Raw genomic sequence first — 19,536 nt, 5'->3', positions numbered from 1 at the left:
CTGCTTCCTTCACACAGCAGCTCTGTGATCAGTGTGCGGTTCATGTTACAGGTTCCTCAGGTTTCAAAGGGAGATCAGATGAGCTTGCTCCCATTTGGAGACCATCCTTCTTTTTAAGAAGTCCAAACAAAGACACACATTATTAGCGAGTCCACAAGCAGCTTCCAGAAGACAGAAAATTTAGAATGGACGCATGAGTGGAGTAATAGCAATGCTGTTTGTTGTTTGCTCTTGGTGAGGCAGCAAGGGAAAATGTTTAGAAATTAAAATGATTAATTTTTTTGTTTTAATAAAGCAGACTTGGTTTTGTGCTGTTTGCCAACGTTGGTACTCCAGAGCACAGCTATGGGTCAAATCCTTCTGTGGTGTAACTCTTGGGTTCTTGGGGTTCCTCCAGGGGTGAGTGTGGTGTCATGCTCTTAGCGTCAGTTAGCAGCAGCCCTTCATCTCCTCATGCAAAGCCTGAACAGTTTGGAATGAAGAAAGAGCAAAGTACAAACTCCTAGATAAAAATTGTCTTAATTTTGGGGTTGAAGGCCCTCATCCAAAGACTCATAACCATCAGTATTTTAGGTTCTTCTTGCTTCTCTTACTGCAGCTCTATGGTGTGAGCACCTATGTCAAAGTACATAAAACATTTAAAATCATGCTGGAATATTTATTACCTGAGCCTTCAGGGGCAACTTCAGACCTTAAAGAAGAAACCCCAAAAGGAGCACAGGCTCCAGCAAAGCACTTAATCTTGTGCTTAATTTCATGTAAACAGATTGCTCCAGCTTTAGAAGGAATGGGATTGAAAGACTGCAAAGCAGAGGAGCTAACAGAGGAGAATCAGTTGTTGTCCTGTAGCACTGACCTGATAAATTCTAAGGTTAGAGCAAAGAAGAATTGAAACCATTGTGGCTGTAGTCTCAGATTAGTCACAAACGTTGCTTTTGCTGGTGTTTGAATGCTTTGTCTGAGCAAGGAAGTAGTCTTCCCTCAAAACTTCTATGTCGGCAATGACTGTGCATTTGCAGTCAGACTCCTGACTGTGTTGGTCATCGTGGTAAACTGACTCGCGCGAAAGAGGGCTCTGGAGGATCACAGGTTTGATGGACTGGCTTGTTTCTTTCTTTTGTTATTAATATCATAACTCTTCTGGCCATGAAATTTCATAACATCATAGAATGGTTTGGGTTGAAAGGGACCTTCAAGATCATCAAGTTCCAACCCCTCTGCCATCAGTGGGGACACCTCCCACTAGATCAGGTTGATCAAAGCCTTATCCAGCGAGGTCTTAAACACTTCTTCTGTTTTATTTGAAAATGGAAGATCTAAGGACCTAAGAAGGGTAATTGTCTCTTTTAGATGGAAAAGGAGATGGAAATTGAATAAAAGCAGTAATGTGTGACTGGAACAGGCAAGCTGAGCACAGCCAGAAGAGGATTTTGGAGGCTGTGCTGGTTCAGTGGGCCCTGTGTAGTGTGTAGTGTTGCCTCTTTAGTCATCTGGACCAAGGCTCAAGCCCATCAGCTATGGTGTAAGTTTTTGTGCTGTTTCTCTGAGCAGAGGTAAATAGGGTTTGGGGAGGAATTAGAGAAAACAAGGAGCAACTCCTTTAGTCCTTGATGTCTGTTGACCTATTCTCAAAATGAAAACAATTAATAACACAATTCATCTATGGCTCAGAGTTTGAACAATTTCTATCACCCCCAATACCGTTCTGAAGTGAGAGCAGATAGCTTAGGGCATGGTGGGAGAGCAGGACAGAGCTGATGTGGTAATTTCTGGCAAAGTGAGGCACTAGAGTTTTGACACCAACTTGCTCTGTGACCCTTGAGAACAGTGGTTTAAAAGAAGAAGCTGCTTTTGACCATCATGGCCAACTTGTTAGAAGCCAGCACATTCTTATGAGGAGAGGCTGAGGCAGCTGGGATTATTTAGCCTGAAGAAGGGGAGGCTGAGAGGAGACCTCAGGCTCTCTACAGCTGGCTGAAATGAGGTCATAGTGAGGCCACTGTTGTCCTCTTCTCCCAAGTAACTAGTGTCAGGAAATGGCCTCAACCTGTGTCAGGGGAAGTTTAGTTTGGATGCTAGGAAGAATTTCTTTCCTGGAAGAGTCATCAGGCATTGGAACAGAAGGTACTGGAGTCACCATCCCTGCAGGTGTTCAAAAAATGAGTAGATGTAGTGGTTTGGGACATGGTCTAGTAATCATGGAGGCATTGGGTAGAAGGTAGGACTTGATGATGGTAGATGTCTTTTCCAACATTAACAATTCTATGTTTTTGTGATCCTACAGGAAGGCCGGAGAGAGATTTCTCGTAAGGGTGTCTATCAATAGGACAAGTGGGAATGGTTTGAAGCTGAGGCAGAGCAGGGTTAGATTGGATCTGAGGAAGAAGTTCTTCAGTACAAGGGTGCTGAGACTCTGGAATAGGCTGCCCAGGGAGGCTGTGGATGCCTCCTCCCTGGGGGTGTTCAAGACCAGGTTGGATGAGGCCTTGAGCAGCCAAGTCTAGTTGAGAGGTGTCGTTGCCCTTGATGGGGAGGTAGGAGCAGATGATCTCTAAGATCCCTCCCACCCTAAGCCATTCTACAATCTTTATTAATGTTCATCAGTCTCTTATACCAGCAAGGGCCCTGTGAAATTGGTGGTTTAACTGCAAAGCAGGTTACTGCTCAACAGCTTCACTGTTGCTAAACTAGTGACTTTATAAAGAACACCATAGCAATTCCAAGTGTTTCCAGAATGCCCTACTTCTTTGATCCGTGCAATCTGCTCCCTAACTTTAAAAGGCCCCAAAATTGTCAAGAAGACATCTTAGCCATCTCTAAAGAGCATTTCATTTCCAAACCAATGAATTGAGTTGCTGAATTTTTGTTTATTTTGGGATGTGACAGTTGTGTTGCATAACTGGAATTCAGGAATCTCCAGGGCTCCTGAGAAGATTCTGAGGATGATATCTTTTAGTTTTGCAGCAGGGAAGGGGTACTGGAATGGCAGCAAGTTGCCTGTTTTTTGCCATCTAGTTTATGATTCATTCTAACAATCTTCTTTCATTTGGAATTAACTTCAGATATTCCTGTTCTGACAAGCAGAGTAAATATTTTAGCAAGGACTTCTTCAAGAGAAATTCTGACAGTAACGTACCCCTCCCTTATCCTTACAAAAGAAGCTCTTGCTATCCAAACCCAGGGTCAGCACTTTCACGGAACTGGTTCCAAAAGGAACACGTAGGATGTTACAAATGTGAAATGCATTTAATGAAAGAGTCTACAAATGTCTTTCATGTATTTGAAATAAAAAAAAAATGTCTAATTTGAGACTAGAGAAAGGCAGCAGCCATCCCTGAGCCATATGCTTGTTATTACAGTGGTGTGTTGTGTAGAGCTGTCCTTCAGTGAAAAACAGCACAGACCAGAAAGGGAAAGACCTCTAAAAACATGAAGTTAAAGGAGGAGAGACCATCTTACAGAACAGATTTTGTTAGGGTTTTGCCTTGATTAGAATGTATCCCTCTTTTGCGTTTTATTTCCTCACGTAACTCCCACTGATGTCTAGCGGGCTTATTGAAGACGTAGGAAAAGGAGAGCAGAGGCCAAGCTTCATGGGCTCTAGTGAACCAAAACTGCAAAGAGAGGCAGACTTGACAGGGAGTTGAAATAAAAACAAACCACACTTTCTTTGCTTGGTTTCTGGAGCAGAAAGTCGCAAAACAAGCAGAAAACCTTTGGTTCTTGATGAAATGGTTTGGTTAGCTTCCTTGCATCAGCTGCTCTCAGTGTTTCAGCTTTAACCTTCTTTTCCATGAAAACAATGTAGACCTAATTTCACTTATGTCTGTGAAACTGGGGCCTTCAAAAACATTTCAGAACTAGCTTTAGTCTTAGGTTTGCATTTTGTGCTCTTTCAAATGTGGTGGAGGTAACCTTGATTTGCTAGTTAGTGGAGTCATGCTTTATTGTGACAGCAAACTAAGAACAGTCCTCTAGTGAAAATAACAAAGACCTACCCCATGGTGATTGATGAGAACGTTGTACAAGTGAAATGAGCTGGAAAGTCATCATCTTGTCTTTTCCTTTGCCACAGGAAAAGCATAACAGGGAGATTTCTTTTCTTCTGGTGCTGATAAGGAATCTAACGAAGCAGAAGGAGAGGTTACACAGCATGGAAATGTGTCACACCCAGCTGCTCACTGGCTTGCAAAGCTGCAGTAAATAACACAGTTGCTATTTAATAAACAAAAGAAAACAGAAATCCTTTGATAGTGATCCCCAGCATCTTTCATTTGTCCTGATGAGGACAGAGTTTGTTTCTACTTAATTGACTGTCGTTTTGGAATCACATCAAGTTTGATATGGCATTGTATGATTTGTCATGTTGGTTTTACTAATAGGGAAAACAAAAGGCTTGTCTTTCTAAAGCCTGATTCAGCACAGTGTAGGATGTGCTCCAGGTTGTTTGGATCCTAGCTGCTTTTATTCCCATAGGTTTTAGATGAATAGTTACAACATGATGGACAAGAAGTAGTTTGCTTCTCCAAATCAGCTTGCAATAATTAATAGCATACTCTTGTGTTTGTTCTTCATAGAATTGTAGAATTGTTTCAGATGGAAGAGATCTCTAAAATCATCCAGTCTAACCTTCAATCCAACACCACCAAGACCATTAAACAGTGGCCCAAAGTGCCATGTCCACATGTTTCTTGAACACCTACAGGGATTGAGTCTAAACCTTTTCTCCAGCCTAACCCTCCCCTGGCACAATTTCAGTCTGTTTCCCCTCCTTCTGTCTCCTGATACTAGGGGGAAGAGACCAACCACAACCTCACTACAACCTCCTTTTGTACAGCTGCAGACAGCAATGAGGTCTCCCCTCTGCCTCCTTTTCTCCAGACTAGATGACTCCAGTTTCCTCAGCCACTTCTCACCAGACCTGTTCTCCAGATCCTTCACCCCTTCACAAGTTACCCCTTTGAGAAGCAATGATGCATTTTTCACAAGCTACATTTGTCACATGCATCATTTGTGACACTTTCACAGAGATGCTTCTTCTTGGAAGCAGTTCGTTCCATCCATTGATTGGCTTTACAAGTTAACTTCTAACATACCTGTGGCTTTTTATTAAAAATCTCTTAAAGTATTCTGGAGAACATTCTGGAGAAAAGGTGGCTGAGAGGAGATCTCTCTCTCTGCAACTGCCTGAAAGGAAGCTGGAGCCAGGTTGAAATTGGTCTGTTCTCCCTAGTAAGAAGTAACAGGATGAGAGGAAACAACCTCAGTTTGCACCAGGGGGCATTTAGGCTGGATCTGAGGAAGAATTTCTTCAGAAAGGGGATTATCAGGCATTGGAACAGGCTGCCCAGGGAGGTGGTGGAGTCACTATCCCTGGAGGCAGTTAAAAGTCACATAGATGTAGTGCTTAAGGGTATGGTTTAGCCAAGGACTTGTCAATGTTAGGCAAATGACTGGACTTGAGGATCCTAAAGGTTTTTTCCAACCTAGGTCATTGTGTGATTTGGGGAGGTTGTGGAAGGGATAGAATCTCATGCCTGTGAAACACCGAAGGCAACCTTCTGCCCTCTCAAGATGACTCCTTACTCTCTTTCCCCCCATCCCCAAGCCTCAGCCTCACCCCCAAAGCAGAGCTGATTCTTCCTTGTTGTGCTAATGTGAAGAAATAAGTGGGCTCATCAGTCCATATGTCAGGATGAGAGGAAGGTGCCTCCTTTTTTGAAGGACCAGTCAAGTGTTCACAGAAAACAAGGGGAGGTTTACACTAATTTACACTGATGTAAATCAGTGTCATGTTGCTCAGAACAGAGAGGGCTGTGGCCCATGGCACTTCAGAGAGACCAGGCAGATGTCTGGGACCACACAGCCACAGCAAACATCTCAAGGCAAAACACTCCCTGTTACAGTCTGTTGGGTCTGTGAGGCATGCTAATAGCTGACACCTTTGGTTGATCTATCTTGCTTGCTAATCACCTGGCCTCTGAGAAGCAGCAATCCAAAGAGGAGGAGGATGACTACAGGGCCTGAGGGTGAGTGTGATAGGAGAGAAAATGGCTGAGCGGGATGGGGTGTAATGGAGGTGTGAAAGAAAGGTCAGAACTGGTGACAGGGCATAAAGGGAGAAAAGAAAGAAGTAAAGGAAAAGGCAGGAAATCAGAAAAGAAAGGAGAAAGTAAGGGTGATGGAGCACTGGAACAGGCTGCCCAGTGAGGCTTTGGAGTGAGACTTCCAAAGCCAACCTTGGTGTGTTCCTCTGTGGCCTGCTCTAGGTGATGCTGCTTTGGCAGGTGGGTTGGACCCAATGATCTCTAGAGGTCCCTTCCAAAATCCTCTGGTTCTGTGAATTCTTGGATTGGTGCTCCTGGCCAAGTTGGTTCCAGTCAGTCACTGTCGCCTCTTGGCTCTCCCTTGAAGCCCTTTTCTATCCATAAGTTACATCCAAGAAACCTTTCCCCCTGTGTATATCCTTGGTTCTTTTGAACATTATTATACCTTTATAACTGAGAGCAAACTCTAGCTCTTTGGAATACTTAACATACATTAACCAGTTATGTTTGGAAGACTCATGAAATAGTTAACCATTATCCTGGAATTTCTAATATGGGGCAAGGGAGGCAGCAAAGTTAAATGACCTCCTGTGAGGAGAGCTCAGGTAGTAGCTGACCTCGTTCTGTAGCCATTGTACAGCACTGATCAGCATCGTTTCTGCCCTGCAAGTACACTTACAAGCAAAAAAAAAAAAAAAATTGAAAAGTTGCTTTTTTTGCTTAATTTGTTACATGTTCCCTGGAGAGGTTAGGCAGGAATCATCTTATTTTCATCTGTGTTCACCTCTTTAATAAAAACTGTTAGCTCTTTATTGAGAGTGTCTAACTCTAGAGAATGTCTGCATTTCCATGTCTGCTATCATGCTGACACTTGTCTCAGAGGAGGTTGGCTTCGAGGAGGCCTTTTAGCAGCCTTCCAGTACCTGAATGGGGCTTATGAGAAAGCTGGGAAGGGACTTTTCACAAGGGCTTGTAGTGATAGGATGAGAGGCAATGGCTTTGAGCTGCAAAAAGGCAGGTTTAGACTGGAGATTAGGAAGAAATTCTTGACAGTGAGGGTGGTGAGACACTGGAACAGGATGCCCAGGGAGGTTGTGGTTCCCTCCTCCCTGGAGGTGCTCAAGGCCAGGCTAGATAAGGCCTTGAACAATTTGGTCTAGTTGAAAGCTGTCCCTGCCCATGGCAGGGGGATTGGAACCAGATGATCACTAAGGCCTCTTCCAACCCAAACCATTCTATGAATTTGTGAATCTCTCTGAAGGTCCTGCAGGTTCCAATGAATGTGGGAGGAAGATGGAAATACTAAAAAACCCTGAGACCAGCTCAGGTATTTGAAAATTGATGGATGGAGTTCCAGTGACTTCACTGGGCGTTGGCTTTGCCTGATATTAGGCCATCTTCCTCAGCATGCAAGTGCTGTTCATGACTATGTTGAAGTTTCAGGTGGTTTTGTAGAATCATAGAACAGAATCATAGCGTTGTTTTGGTTGGAAATGACCTCTAAGATCATCAACTCCAACCATCAACCTAACCCCACCATGCCCATTAAACTATGTCCCCAAATGCCATGGCCACACATTTCTTGAACACCTCCAGGGATGGTGACTTCACCACCTCCCTTTATGATGGAAGCAAAGACAATTATTTGGGCCCAAAGTTCAAACTCTACAGTAACCCAGATTTCTAATTCCCAAATGTGACTCTGCTGTCCTGCCTGCTTCTTTTCAGTGCCTTCTGTATATGTCACAAAATAAAATTCCTTATATATCAGGAAATGGAGCAGGCCTGGGTTATGGGTTTAAACAAGTGTTCCATTAAAGAAAAAAATGCTGGACTGAATTCATAACTTTGAAGGAGCCACAGGAATTATGTGCCCAAGTCCTAGTGATTTTACAGCATGTTTGGGTTTCTGATCTGTAGGATTCTATTGACTGCTTTTGTCTCTGTTTTGAAAAAGCATAACTTATTTTCTTGTTGCCATGCAGGTGTTTCATAAAGAACCCATGAGGTTTTAGTGGACACTAAAATACATCTGAGAGAGAAATAAAAGGAACAGTCTTCTGGAGCCTTTTGTGTCTAGCCAAGGATTGGAGTTTTCAGAAAAGTCTTGTCTGAAATGTTCAAAGGTGTCTTGGGTATAGGAGATCTGGGCTTCCAGATCCCCCTAAGTCTCATCCTTTGTTGTTATGTATCAGCATATAAACCAATATAAACCAATCTCAGGCTCCTTGATGCAGGCAAATGCAAGGAGAATTTCTGCAAAAATATCAGTAGTGTTGCCAAGGTGTTGATGGACCTTTAGGAGGAGTAGCCTGGCATAAATCTCTTTGTATTTACATAATTTGAATGCTCCTCTGGACCAGAATCCATGTGGTCTAAGCTGTTTGCACATGATTTTGAGCATACTAAGAAGTGAGTCTTTGTGCTATGGTTAGCCCTTCATGTGCTCAGGTGACAATGTAAGGCAGCCATCTTCTCAGCTCTTCCACATTATCGCTAATGGTAGCTTAAGTTAGCAGGCCCCAGAAGATAAATTTACAGATTTACTCTTGTAGGAAGCTTTCTCTCCTAAGCTGTTTGTAAAGCGTTTTCCTTGATGTATGTGCAGAGCATTGTTTCAGCTTTCTAATCACTGACCAGCTGGCTTGTTAGTGAATAGAGCTGTGGGCCCCTTGCCACGTTTCATGTGAGGTCTTGGCTGGGTCCAAGCAGGCAGCCTGCAGCCAGTGTCAAGGCAATTCAAGAGGTATTGGCACAGCAGTGTCCCCATTAATTTCTGCTTGTCACATGCTGTCATGCAAGTTACACCAGAGAGGAAATGACCGTTAGAGAGGAAAAAAAAAATAGTAGGCTTGTGGCACTTGGTCCCCTCCAGACGTTATCCCTGAGGTTAAACAAGTGGATACAATTAGCTGCTCTCCACAGACAGCTGCAGGCAAGGAGAAGCTGAGATCTGGGCCCCACAGCAACGTGTCTTTCCTGTTAGCAAGGAGCCTCGGCTGTCAACATATGTTGTATTTTTAACTCTTGATGGAGTCTGAGGAAATCCAAAAGGGCTGTTGTGACCAGCAGTGTCATGAAGGTGCTGATAGGTAGCTGTAGGGCTGAGTGATCAGTGTTGTCCTCTAGGGAAGCTGTTTGGTTTGTTGGTACCATCCCTCATAAAGAGCAGTGCGATGGGTGCTGGACAATCAGCTTGTCAGTGGTTGATAATTTACTGTAGTTTGTAGATTCTGGCAGGAAGTGAAACAGTGATTTCTGTGAACTCCTCTCAGCAGCATGCTGAAGTAGTTAAAGGGAGTAATAGCCAGCCTGGTGCGTTTTCTGGGTGGGCTCATTTCAGTAGTTACATCAGGAGAGCTTCCACAAGGATTGCAACAAGTGATAGTATGCTCAGGACATCCCAAAATACAGCTGGAAAATGAAGAAGCAGAGTCTGTGAGGAGAAAATGGCAGTGATGTCCCATGATGAGAGAAGGAAATACATGCTATTTTAGAAGCATCCAAGAATCCTTTTAAATCCTGAAATCACTGAGCTGTACTGAGAGGTGATAGAGATAGGGGAGTATACAAAGTGCTCCAGAACAGATGGACTTAGTCAAAGGCAAGTCTGGGTCACAGCATCAGTTGAGGGAAAGAGGACTTGCCTTGTTGTGAAACAGGATAATTAGAGAAGCTGGAACTCTATGAAAAGTGTACTCCAGAATTCATCAGCTTGACCTGATGTGATGCTCAGATGCCAAATTCTGACTGCTGTCAGTCCCCAGGCGTGTGCCAGAAGGGGCTTCAGAGCCAATGCATACAAGCCACAGATGCTATTTTGAGTCATTTGAGGGGGCTTACCAACAGGGTGAGCCAGAAAAAAAAGAGTTTGGGGGATTTCTCATTTAATTTCAGTCCGCATGTCTTTTTCAGATGGTATGAGGAATGAAAGGAGAGAGTGGGTAACAGCTGTCAAACCAGGATGCACTGGGAGACACTATTGTCTCCAACAGTGTGTTATGAATAAAATAAAAGAAAGGAAGTTTCCCAAAAAGTATTTGGGGATATACAAAACTGGGATGATATCATCCAGAGATGCAGGGGGAAAAAAACATTTGTTTCCTTATCTAGGCTCAGATCGATAAACTCTGTTAAGAGTTGTGCCTTCTGCTGGTTTTTCTACTGGGCATAAAGAGTGGAAGTTTAAGCAGTGCAAAAGATTGTTAATCACAAAGTTAAATTTATGTGCTGTAAAAATTTCCCAGCCAGGACAGGTCTCGGTAACAGTCCCACCTTTGCCAGTTTCTGTCAATTTGTTGAAATAGAATTCCCCTCTATTTTCATTTAATGTGTGTGTATTTTCTCTTAAAAATACCAGTAGCCAGATAGAAAATGTTTTGTGTTTCATTTGCATGCCCAGCAGGTCCACTTTGACAGGAATTTTTGGTACAGTGAATCACAGAATCACAGAATGACAGGGATTGGAAGGGACCTCTGGAGACTGTCGAGTCAAGCACTCTGCCAAAGCAGATTCACTTAGAAAAGGTCACACAGGAACACACCCAGGTGGGTTTTGAATGACTTCAGAGATGGAGACTCCACCATGCCTCTGCACAGCCTGTTCCAGTGCTCTGCCACCCTCAAATTAAAGAAATCCCTTCTCATGTTTAGATGGAACTTCCTATGTTCACGTTTGTGCCTGTAACCTCTTGTTCTGTCACTGGGCACCACTGAACAAAGCCTGGTCCCACCGTTTAAGTATTGATCATCACTGATGAGATCCTCCCTCAGTCTTCTCCAAGCTAAAAAAGCCCCAAGTCCCTCACCCTTTCCTCCTAACACAGATGTTCCAGTTCCCTCAGCATGTCTGTAGCCCTTTGCTGTACTCTCTCCTGCAAGTCTTTGTCCTTCTTGATGTGGGGAGCCCAGATCTGGACCAAATACTCCAGAGTCCTCACCAGGGCAGAGTAGAGGGGGAGGAAAATCTCCCTTGACCTGAAAATAAGTAGGACAATAATTAAACAGGTTTCCTTTTAATTGTTTCCAATATGACAAATAGCAGCTGATAAAGTAAAACTGGAAAGATCAATATTGCAAAGTGACTTGACAGGTGTTGAGCTATAAAATGAGAAACTGATGTGGAAACATTTATGGACACATAAAAGAATAGTGATCTGCCCCAAATGAAATGCATCCCCATGTGTGTGCAGGTATCCCACACATGTTAAGCACATATTTCATATGCTGAATATGGTCCTTTGGTCACTCAGATCAGTTTGGAAAGCTGACAGTGTTAAGAAGCTGATAAAGAAGACACTGAAACTTTTAAAGACCTCAAAAGTATTATCCAGGTCTCTGTTTTAAGAGGGGCAGAGGGAAGGGTGCTCAGAACAGTTCCTTGAACACCATTGGGTGCATCTGTTTGTCTTAATCTAGTCTTAATGATGTCTCCTTTACTGCTGTTGAGCACTGGTGTTTGGAGCAGTTCAAAATATGCTTGGGCAGGATCTCCTGCAATAGTACAACTTCAGAGGTTCCCCTCCAGCTCAGAAGGGACAGGTGGTGAGTTGAAGCAAAAGGACTATAAGATGTTAAACCTGCATGGTGGCTGTGAACTGAATTCAATCTGCAAACAGGGGTGTAACAAGAAAAGCCTCAGTATGTTGAATAAGTTACTTAGGACTTCCCCGTGATGTGATGAGGCACTGGAACAGGTTTCCAGAGGAGTTGTGGAGGCTTCAAGCCTGGCAGTGTTCAAAGGCAGGTTGGCTGGGGTCTTGAGTAAGCTGGGCTAGGAGGAAGTGTCCCCGCCCATGGCAGGGGAGTTGGAATTGGATGGTCTTTAAGGTTCCTCACAAATCAAGCCACTCTATGATTCTGTTTCTGTGACTTCTAATCTTGGTTACTTCACTACTTGTTGGAGGTGTCCCTGCTGACTGCAGGGTAATTGGACAAGATGACCTTTGAGCGTCCCTTCCAACCCAGTGCAATCTCTCAGTGTGATCTGTGAAAGTTTTCTCCTGAGAGAAGAAATATGGTGCAAGGGCAGGGATCTGTGTCTTTTACTGCGTCCCAACCACTTCACCCAACCAACGGCATGGAGAAGAGCATCCTGCAGCTCCACAGGTTGTGGCAAATTGCTTTTTTAGCACCACCATCACAGTCATGGCATTCTAGATAGACTGGTGAGATGAGCTGCCAGCCCAGTGTGAGGACAAGGTTTGAACAGGATTTAGGAGGGATGCCTCTGGGATTCAGTGTAACAACGTGAATCATGTCTTCTGCTATTCATGTATCTGCACTGTGTAATTCCTCAGGAATGCCATTGTCTTTTTGGCATTAATGAATGTTGACTGTTTGTTACAAAGTATCACCAGAGAAGGGCTGTAATTATTCTGCTGCAAAAAATAGGCCCCAGAGCATGTGAAAATTCTTTTAACTTTCATTTCAGAATGTTTTAAAATTGCCCTTTAAAATAAAAGCAATTGGATGATTGGGGGGTTCTTTTTTTTTCTTTTGTAGGACATGAAGGGAGCCTCATCCTCCTCTTGTGCTCAGGGAAGGTCCTGCTGTTTCATCAAACTAGCTTGACTGAGGGTGTTGAGACACTGGAATGGGTTGCCCATGGAAGCTGTGGATGCTTCATCCCCTGAAGCATTTAAGTCCAGGCTGGATGGGGCCTTGGGCAAGCTGGTGTGGTAGGAGGTGTCCCTGTCCATATCAGGGGGGTTGGAACTGGATTATCTTGAAGGTCCCTCTGAACACAAACCATTCTATGATTCTATGTTCTTGAAGGTCCCTTCCAACTCAAGCCATTCTATGATGATTCATTCACACCCATTGCTGTTTACACTCGTGGTTGTCTCTTACACAAATACTCCTACAGGAAATGTTCAGGATGAGTATCCCAGCACCTGTCATCCAAAAGCAAAAAGACAAAATGGAGTTACAAAAGAAAGTCTGGGTGAAGGATGTAGGTTGTGCTGGTGTCTGAGATTCTCCATAGAGGAGCAGGAGAAACATTAGGAGATTCTAAAGGACTATTGTGTTCTACCAGATGTTAGCACAGAAAATGAGCTATGCCTCCTGTCTGGGATTAGGCAGGTAGAGTTCTGCAGAGGATCTGTCTGGTCTTAACCAAGTTATTGCAGGCAAGTGACAGGTATTTTAGCTGGATGTCAAGATAGTGAGTGACTCTTCAAGGAGTCACCTGGAGTGTTGTGTCCAGTTCTGGGCTTCTCAGTTCAAGAGAAACAGGAAACTACTGGAAAGAGTCCAACTGAGGGACATGAGGATGCTGAGTGTCCTGGAGCATCTTCCTGAAGAGGAAAGGCTGAGAGACCTGGGTTTGTTTAGCCTGGAGAAGAGCAGCCTAAGAAGGGATCTTCTCAATGCTGATCAATAGCTAAAGGGTGGGGGGCAAGAGGATGGGCCTGGGCTCTTTTCAGTGGTGCCCAGCAACAGGAAAAGGAGTGATGGGCACAAACTGGAACACAGGAGGTTCCACTTAATGAATTATCTTGATTTGGCTCATGGATGTTTACAACCTCTATCCGACTGGCTAGCCAAAGGCTATCCAGACTGGTTTGCCAAAAGGCTATCCAGACTGGCTCTGGTGTTCCTTGCAAGGGGTTGACCAAGAGTATGAAGTCATTTTCCAAATGTGAAGCCTAGTGGCTTTTGACTATGTATAGCACAAAATTAATCATTCATTCTTCCTCAGCTTGTCCTGTCTCTAGACACCCTGATGAAAAGTCCCTCTGCAGCCTTCCCATAGGATCCCTTCAGGTATTGGAAGGAAGCTCTAAGGTCCCTCTGGAGTCTTCTCTGCAGGCTATACAACCCCAGCTCCCTCAGCCTGTCCTCACAGCAGAGGTGCTCCAGCCCTTGGATCATTGTGGCCATCCTCTGGACTCTCTCCAACAGCTCTGTGTCCTTCTTATGATGCTTTCCTTCTTATTTCTAATACCTTTAACATTTATGCTTTTCTCATACACTTTTCAGCAGCACATCTCAGTTGTGTGTGTGAAGAGAACTTCAGTAACTTATATTCATCTTTTTAATCCTGTGGGGGAAGGGGAAGATACACCAATTCTCATTTTTTTTACCTGTGTCTGGAACAAGACTCTGAATTGAAGACAGTGCTTGCAACTTGCAGCTAGCATAGCAGAATTGCATTTGCTGTGCTTGAGGCAGAAAGTCAAAACAAAACCAGCATCAGTTGTAGGCAAAAAATATCCCTGGTTTATTTGGTGACTGCAGGAATGAGTTTACATATTTGACAAATGAGTAGGATGCAGAAACATCACCAAAAAGGGACTTGCCAGGTCTAATGACTAATCCTTACATTCTTTCATCTATTTTCTTCTTTTATCTGATATTATTTCTACCTAGAATACAAAAATTAGATCCAAATTCAGTGAAACCATTAACTTTATGCTTAAAATAATGACAACCATTGTGTTCCTGATGTGTTGTGTCAAGACTGATCCAAAGGCTGTTGGGATTTGATTTAAGTTGTAGTAGCTCAGAGTGAGCAGGTATGAGATGTTTTAATTCTGCTGCTGACTGAAGCTGTAGTCCTGGCAATTATATCAACACAAGATGTTTTGGTTTTAGAGGTGCAGTCCCTGTTGTATTGGTTAACAAAATGATCAGATCTCAGATTTCCTGGGGGAAGCAAAGAGAATAAAAGGCATCAGCTAACAGAGAATGGGTTTCTCAGTTTACCCCCCTCCTCCAGACATGACCATGATGAAATGCTGTCACAGCATCTATACTCCCATAGTAATACCTCCATCAGCAGGGTCTTCCAGTGAAAGCTGATTGCTTTTTGAACAGCCCACTCTTAATACTGTTGGGCAGACAGAGTTATAAGCTATATCTAGAAGTGGCCATGTTTTATCAGAGGTCAGATTAGAGCTTCCAGCCTTCAGATCTACACATGAGAGTGTTTTCTTAGATGTGATCGAGGAATGTCACATGAAAGTAATACTTTTGTGGTTAGAATTATTAAGGTTAGAATCATTAAGGTTGGAACAGTCCTTTAAGATCATGAAGTCTAACTGTGTTTGTACAGAAGAGGGTTACAAAGATGCTGAGAGGGCTGGAACATCTCCCTTATGAGGAAAGACTGAGAGAGTTGGGTGGTTTTAGTCTGAAAAAGAGAAGACTGATGGAGGATCTTATCAATGCTGATAAATACTTAAAGGGTAGATGTCAGGAGGATGGGACCAGGCTTTGTTCACTGTGCCCAGTGACAGGACAAGAGGTACTGGGCACAAACTTGAACATAGTAAGTTCCATCTAAACATGAGGAGGAACTTCTTTCATTTGGGGGTCATGGAGCACTGGAACAGGCTGCCCAAAGAGGTGGTGGAGTCTCCATCTCTGGAAGCTTTCAAAACCCACCTGGACATGTTCCTGTGTGACCTTTTCTAAGTGGACCTGCTTTGGCAGGGGAGTTGTACTTGATGATCTCCCAAGGTCCCTTCCAATCCTTCCCATTCTGTAATTCTGTGATTTTAGAATACTTTCTTAGAGCAGATCAGAGAACATTACATGAAAGTAGTAAGTTTGTATTAAATTACATAGCACTACCTCTAAAGTGTATTGTAAAATTGCATCCAGCTAAGGCAATATTATCAAGTTGAATGTTTTGAGCAGTTTTTAAAACACGTTTTCAGATGTCCCCTTTTCTATAGTGTGTCTTGAATATGTACTTGAAACTTGCCCATGTTCATAGAGAAGAAGAAAAGCAGCCAATTTCCATCTATCCTCCACCCCTTTTCTCCTATTTCATGCCATCCATCTCTCCAAGATCATTTTGGCTGCTAGTAAGCTGAGTGGCAGCCAGCCTGGTGCAAGGCTTCTGCAAAGGGCATCTGGTAACAGCAGACCTGGAGTTCCCTGAACTCAAGTCAGGTGCATACAGTAAATAAACCTTTTTTTCTCCCTTTTGCTTCTCACTTGTTGGAGCATCTTGCTATAACTGCCTGGTTTGCAAACAGAACTTTCAATCTGACAATATCCCTCTGATATGGAATTTAGGGGATTTCTAGTATTTAGTTTTGACTCTGTTGGTTCATTCCTTTCACGTTACTAAGATGAATGTGAAAACACGAGTAGAGATGAAATAGTTTCTTCAGCTGTGGAAATGTCATAGAATATTACATCACTAGAACAAAACAGAAAGCAAAATGAGAACTGTTACTTACAATTATTACACTAATTTAAGTGATGAACTTGGAACTCAAGGTGGTTTCTGTCCCTTTCAGTAAATTCTATGCAATAGATTTTACCAAATAAACTTTCTCCTTCTAAAACATGAAAACCTGGTGAATTTGTCATTTAAACAGCTTTTCTGACTGAAACAGATCCTTGCCTGTTGAAGTCAATAATAAAATTTCACTTCACTGAGGCAGGGTGAAGCAAAGTGGTGTGTTGCTTAAAGTTAAGAGCAAAAAGCTGCAGTGCTTGGACAGGATAATTTGAAGTTGTCTTGGGATTTACAGACATGCTTTTGCTATTGCACAGAATCATAGAATTGTTTTGCTTGGAAAAGACCTTTAAGAGTCATAGATTCATAGAATGGTTTGGACTGCAAGGGACCTTAAAGATCATCTAGTTCCACCCCCCTCTCCCTGCCACGGACAGGGACACGTTCCACTAGCCCAGCTTCACCAAGGCCTCATCTAAACTGGCCTTGAACACCTCCAGGGAGGGGGCATCCACAAGCTTTCTGGGCAACCTGTTCCAGTGTCTCCCCACCCTCACTAGAAAGAATTTCTCCCTAATCTCCAATCTGAAGATCATCCAGTCTAAAGATCCACTCTGAGATCATTGAGTCCCACCATTCTTCAAGTCAGCAAGTCTGGTGCTAAACCATGTCCCTCAGAACAACATCTATGTGACTTTTGAATACCTTCAGGGATGATGATTCAATATGTTGACCAGTCTTTATATTTCTATCACCAACCTCAAATAATCCAACTAGAACCAATATATCTTGATAAGGACACCTACTCAAGTCATCTGATTCTAGCAGCATCCTGCTGACTTTCTATTAATAGTTGGTTTATCTCCTGTGCACATATTTCAGTCAATATATATCAAATTAGCTTTGCAGATTATGACGAGGAGTTTACTTGTTGCCACTTTGCCTTGATAATTGCCATATTGATTTCTTCTTTCTGTTCAGGACATGATGGTTCAGCTGTTTCGGGGCCTGGATTTTCTGCATTCACATCGTGTGGTGCATCGGGACCTGAAACCCCAGAACATCCTTGTCACCAGCAGCGGGCAGATAAAGTTGGCTGACTTTGGCCTTGCACGAATCTACAGTTTCCAGATGGCTCTTACCTCGGTGGTAAGTTTCTGGAGGCTATTTTTTTTCCTTTCTTAATTCAGCAGTGTGCTTTATTTTGTGTGGGGCTGGGGTTCTGTCCTGTATTATAACACTGCTTCTAGAACCGTCTCTGCACTGAGATTACTTGTGTCTTCAAAAACAACTACTGCACAGCTAGGACTGAAGTTCCTGGGTTATACCAGTAATCGATTACTGACTACTAGTGTTAAATTGCATCATGACTGATTACTGAATCACAGAATCCCACAATGTTAGGATCATCCAGTCCAGTCTCCCTGCCAAAGAAGGATTCTGTAGGGCATGTCATACAGGAACGCATCCAGGTGGATTTTGAATGTGTCCAATCAAGGAGACTCCACAACCCCCCTGGGCAGCCTGCTCCGGGGCTCAGGCACCCTCACAGGAAAAAAGTTTTCCCTTCTGTTCCCGTGGCACCACCTCTGCTCCAGATTGCATCCACTGCCCCTTGTCCTATCACTGGACATCCCTGGCTCCATCCTCCCAACACTGCCCTGCACATCTTTATCAACATGAATGAGAGCACCCCTCAGGCTCCTCTGCTCCAGGCTGAAGAGTCCCAGCTCCCTCAGCCTGTCCTCACAGGGAGATGTTCCATTGCCTTCAGCATTTGTGGCTCTGTGCTGGGCCCTCTCAAGCAGTTCCCTGAGGTCTTTCTTGAACTGAGGGGCCCAGAACTACACGTAATATTCCAGATGTGGCCTCATCAGGGCAGAGTAGAGGGGCAGGAGAACCTCTCTGACCTACTTACCACATCCCTTCTAATACAACCCAGGATGCCCTTGGCCTTCTTGGCCACAAGAGCACATTGTTGGCTCGTAGTCATCCTACTGTCCACCCGGATCCCCAGGTCCCTTTCCTTACCGCTGGTCTCTGAAGGACAGGTAAATACTAGCATTCTGTCAGATGGGTGAAACTACCTATTTTAAGATAAAGTTCTGGCTGATCCCCAGGTATCTTGCCTAAACACAGTTCCCTCAGGTTCTCCTCACCAGATCTGTTCTGCAGAATATTCACCAGCTTTGTTGCCCTTCTCTGGACTCACTCCAGCACCTCAATGTCTTTGTTATAGTAAGAAGACAGGCTCCAGCAGCCAGAGTGATGGTTAGAAACTTTCACTGAATATGTAGTAGGTGACAGAGGCCATCAGCTTGCCTTTTTTGAATGTAACTTTTACCTTTGGCTAGCTGCTTGGTGTGCAAATTCTTCTCCTTTTTCCCCCCACTAAAACTCAGTACAGGAACAAAACTAAAAAAAAAAAAAAACCAAAAAAAAAAAACCATGCCACACAAGATATAGCAGTGACCTTGGTCTGCATCCCAACCTTTGGTGCCATCTCCAAACATCAGCACTCTCACTGCCAGAAGAAGCCACTGGCTGTCAAACCTGCCCTGAGCTGCAGAAAGTGCCTCAGAGAGCAGATACTGAACTGGGAGGTCACTGCATTGAACAGAATTCGTCCTGGTCTAACCCAAACCAGGCTACCAAAATTGTCTGAATTGCATTTCTTCACCACTTTCATTGAATTCAGCTTTTTTTTTGAAGTATTTGCAAGAAGAAAACATTGAATTGTAGAAGACAGTGTGTAGATCCATTAATGAAAGTCCCAGCTTGCACAGATTTGCTTTGGAGTTATATTGAACAGTGCTAGGGCAGGCAGCCTGCTGATAAAAGGCATGTTGCATGCTCTATCATCCTGATCAATACAAGGGCTCTGCAGCATTTCCTTCAGAAGAGAAGCTTGGTGCAAGATAAACTACAAGAATCATCTTTTGAAGTATCAGATCATTCCCAAGATGCCTCCTCATTCATTGCTCACAAAGAAACTCTTCAAGATGGGACAAAAAAGAGCCTGTCAGGAAAGTGATCCAGTAAAAACTGATCCAACCCAAATGCTGCAATGGTGACTTCAAAGCAGACTCTCTCTTAGAGCTGGGTATTTCCACAGAATCCTTCTGTCAGATCAGTTGTCCAGGCATGCTGCTGTCATTTAAAGGAACCTCTTGATACTTCTGTCAGTCAATGAATAAAAGAATCCAAGTCATGTTATACAGGCTGGGAAGTGGGGGGGCAGAGTGGAGATCCCAGTTGTGGTCAGAGTGGAACTGAGACAGGTCTGAA

The 19,536-nt window shown here is 43.6% G+C and overlaps 1 protein-coding gene across 1 annotated transcript in view; it reads left to right on the top strand.

The window, feature by feature from the left end:
• Positions 1-19,536, top strand: part of CDK6 (cyclin dependent kinase 6) — a 112,875-nt gene that overhangs the window by 31,240 nt on the left and 62,099 nt on the right. Inside the window, exon 3 of the mRNA XM_054384958.1 lies at positions 17,230-17,397. Coding sequence (XP_054240933.1) covers positions 17,230-17,397 — 168 coding nt within the window. The remainder of the gene's footprint in view (positions 1-17,229; positions 17,398-19,536) is intronic.

This window comes from Indicator indicator, chromosome 11 (genome assembly GCF_027791375.1).
Source record: "Indicator indicator isolate 239-I01 chromosome 11, UM_Iind_1.1, whole genome shotgun sequence".
Taxonomy (NCBI): domain Eukaryota; kingdom Metazoa; phylum Chordata; class Aves; order Piciformes; family Indicatoridae; genus Indicator; species Indicator indicator.
Note: the sequence above shows the minus strand (reverse complement) of the source record. Positions and strands in the feature narration are given on the sequence as shown.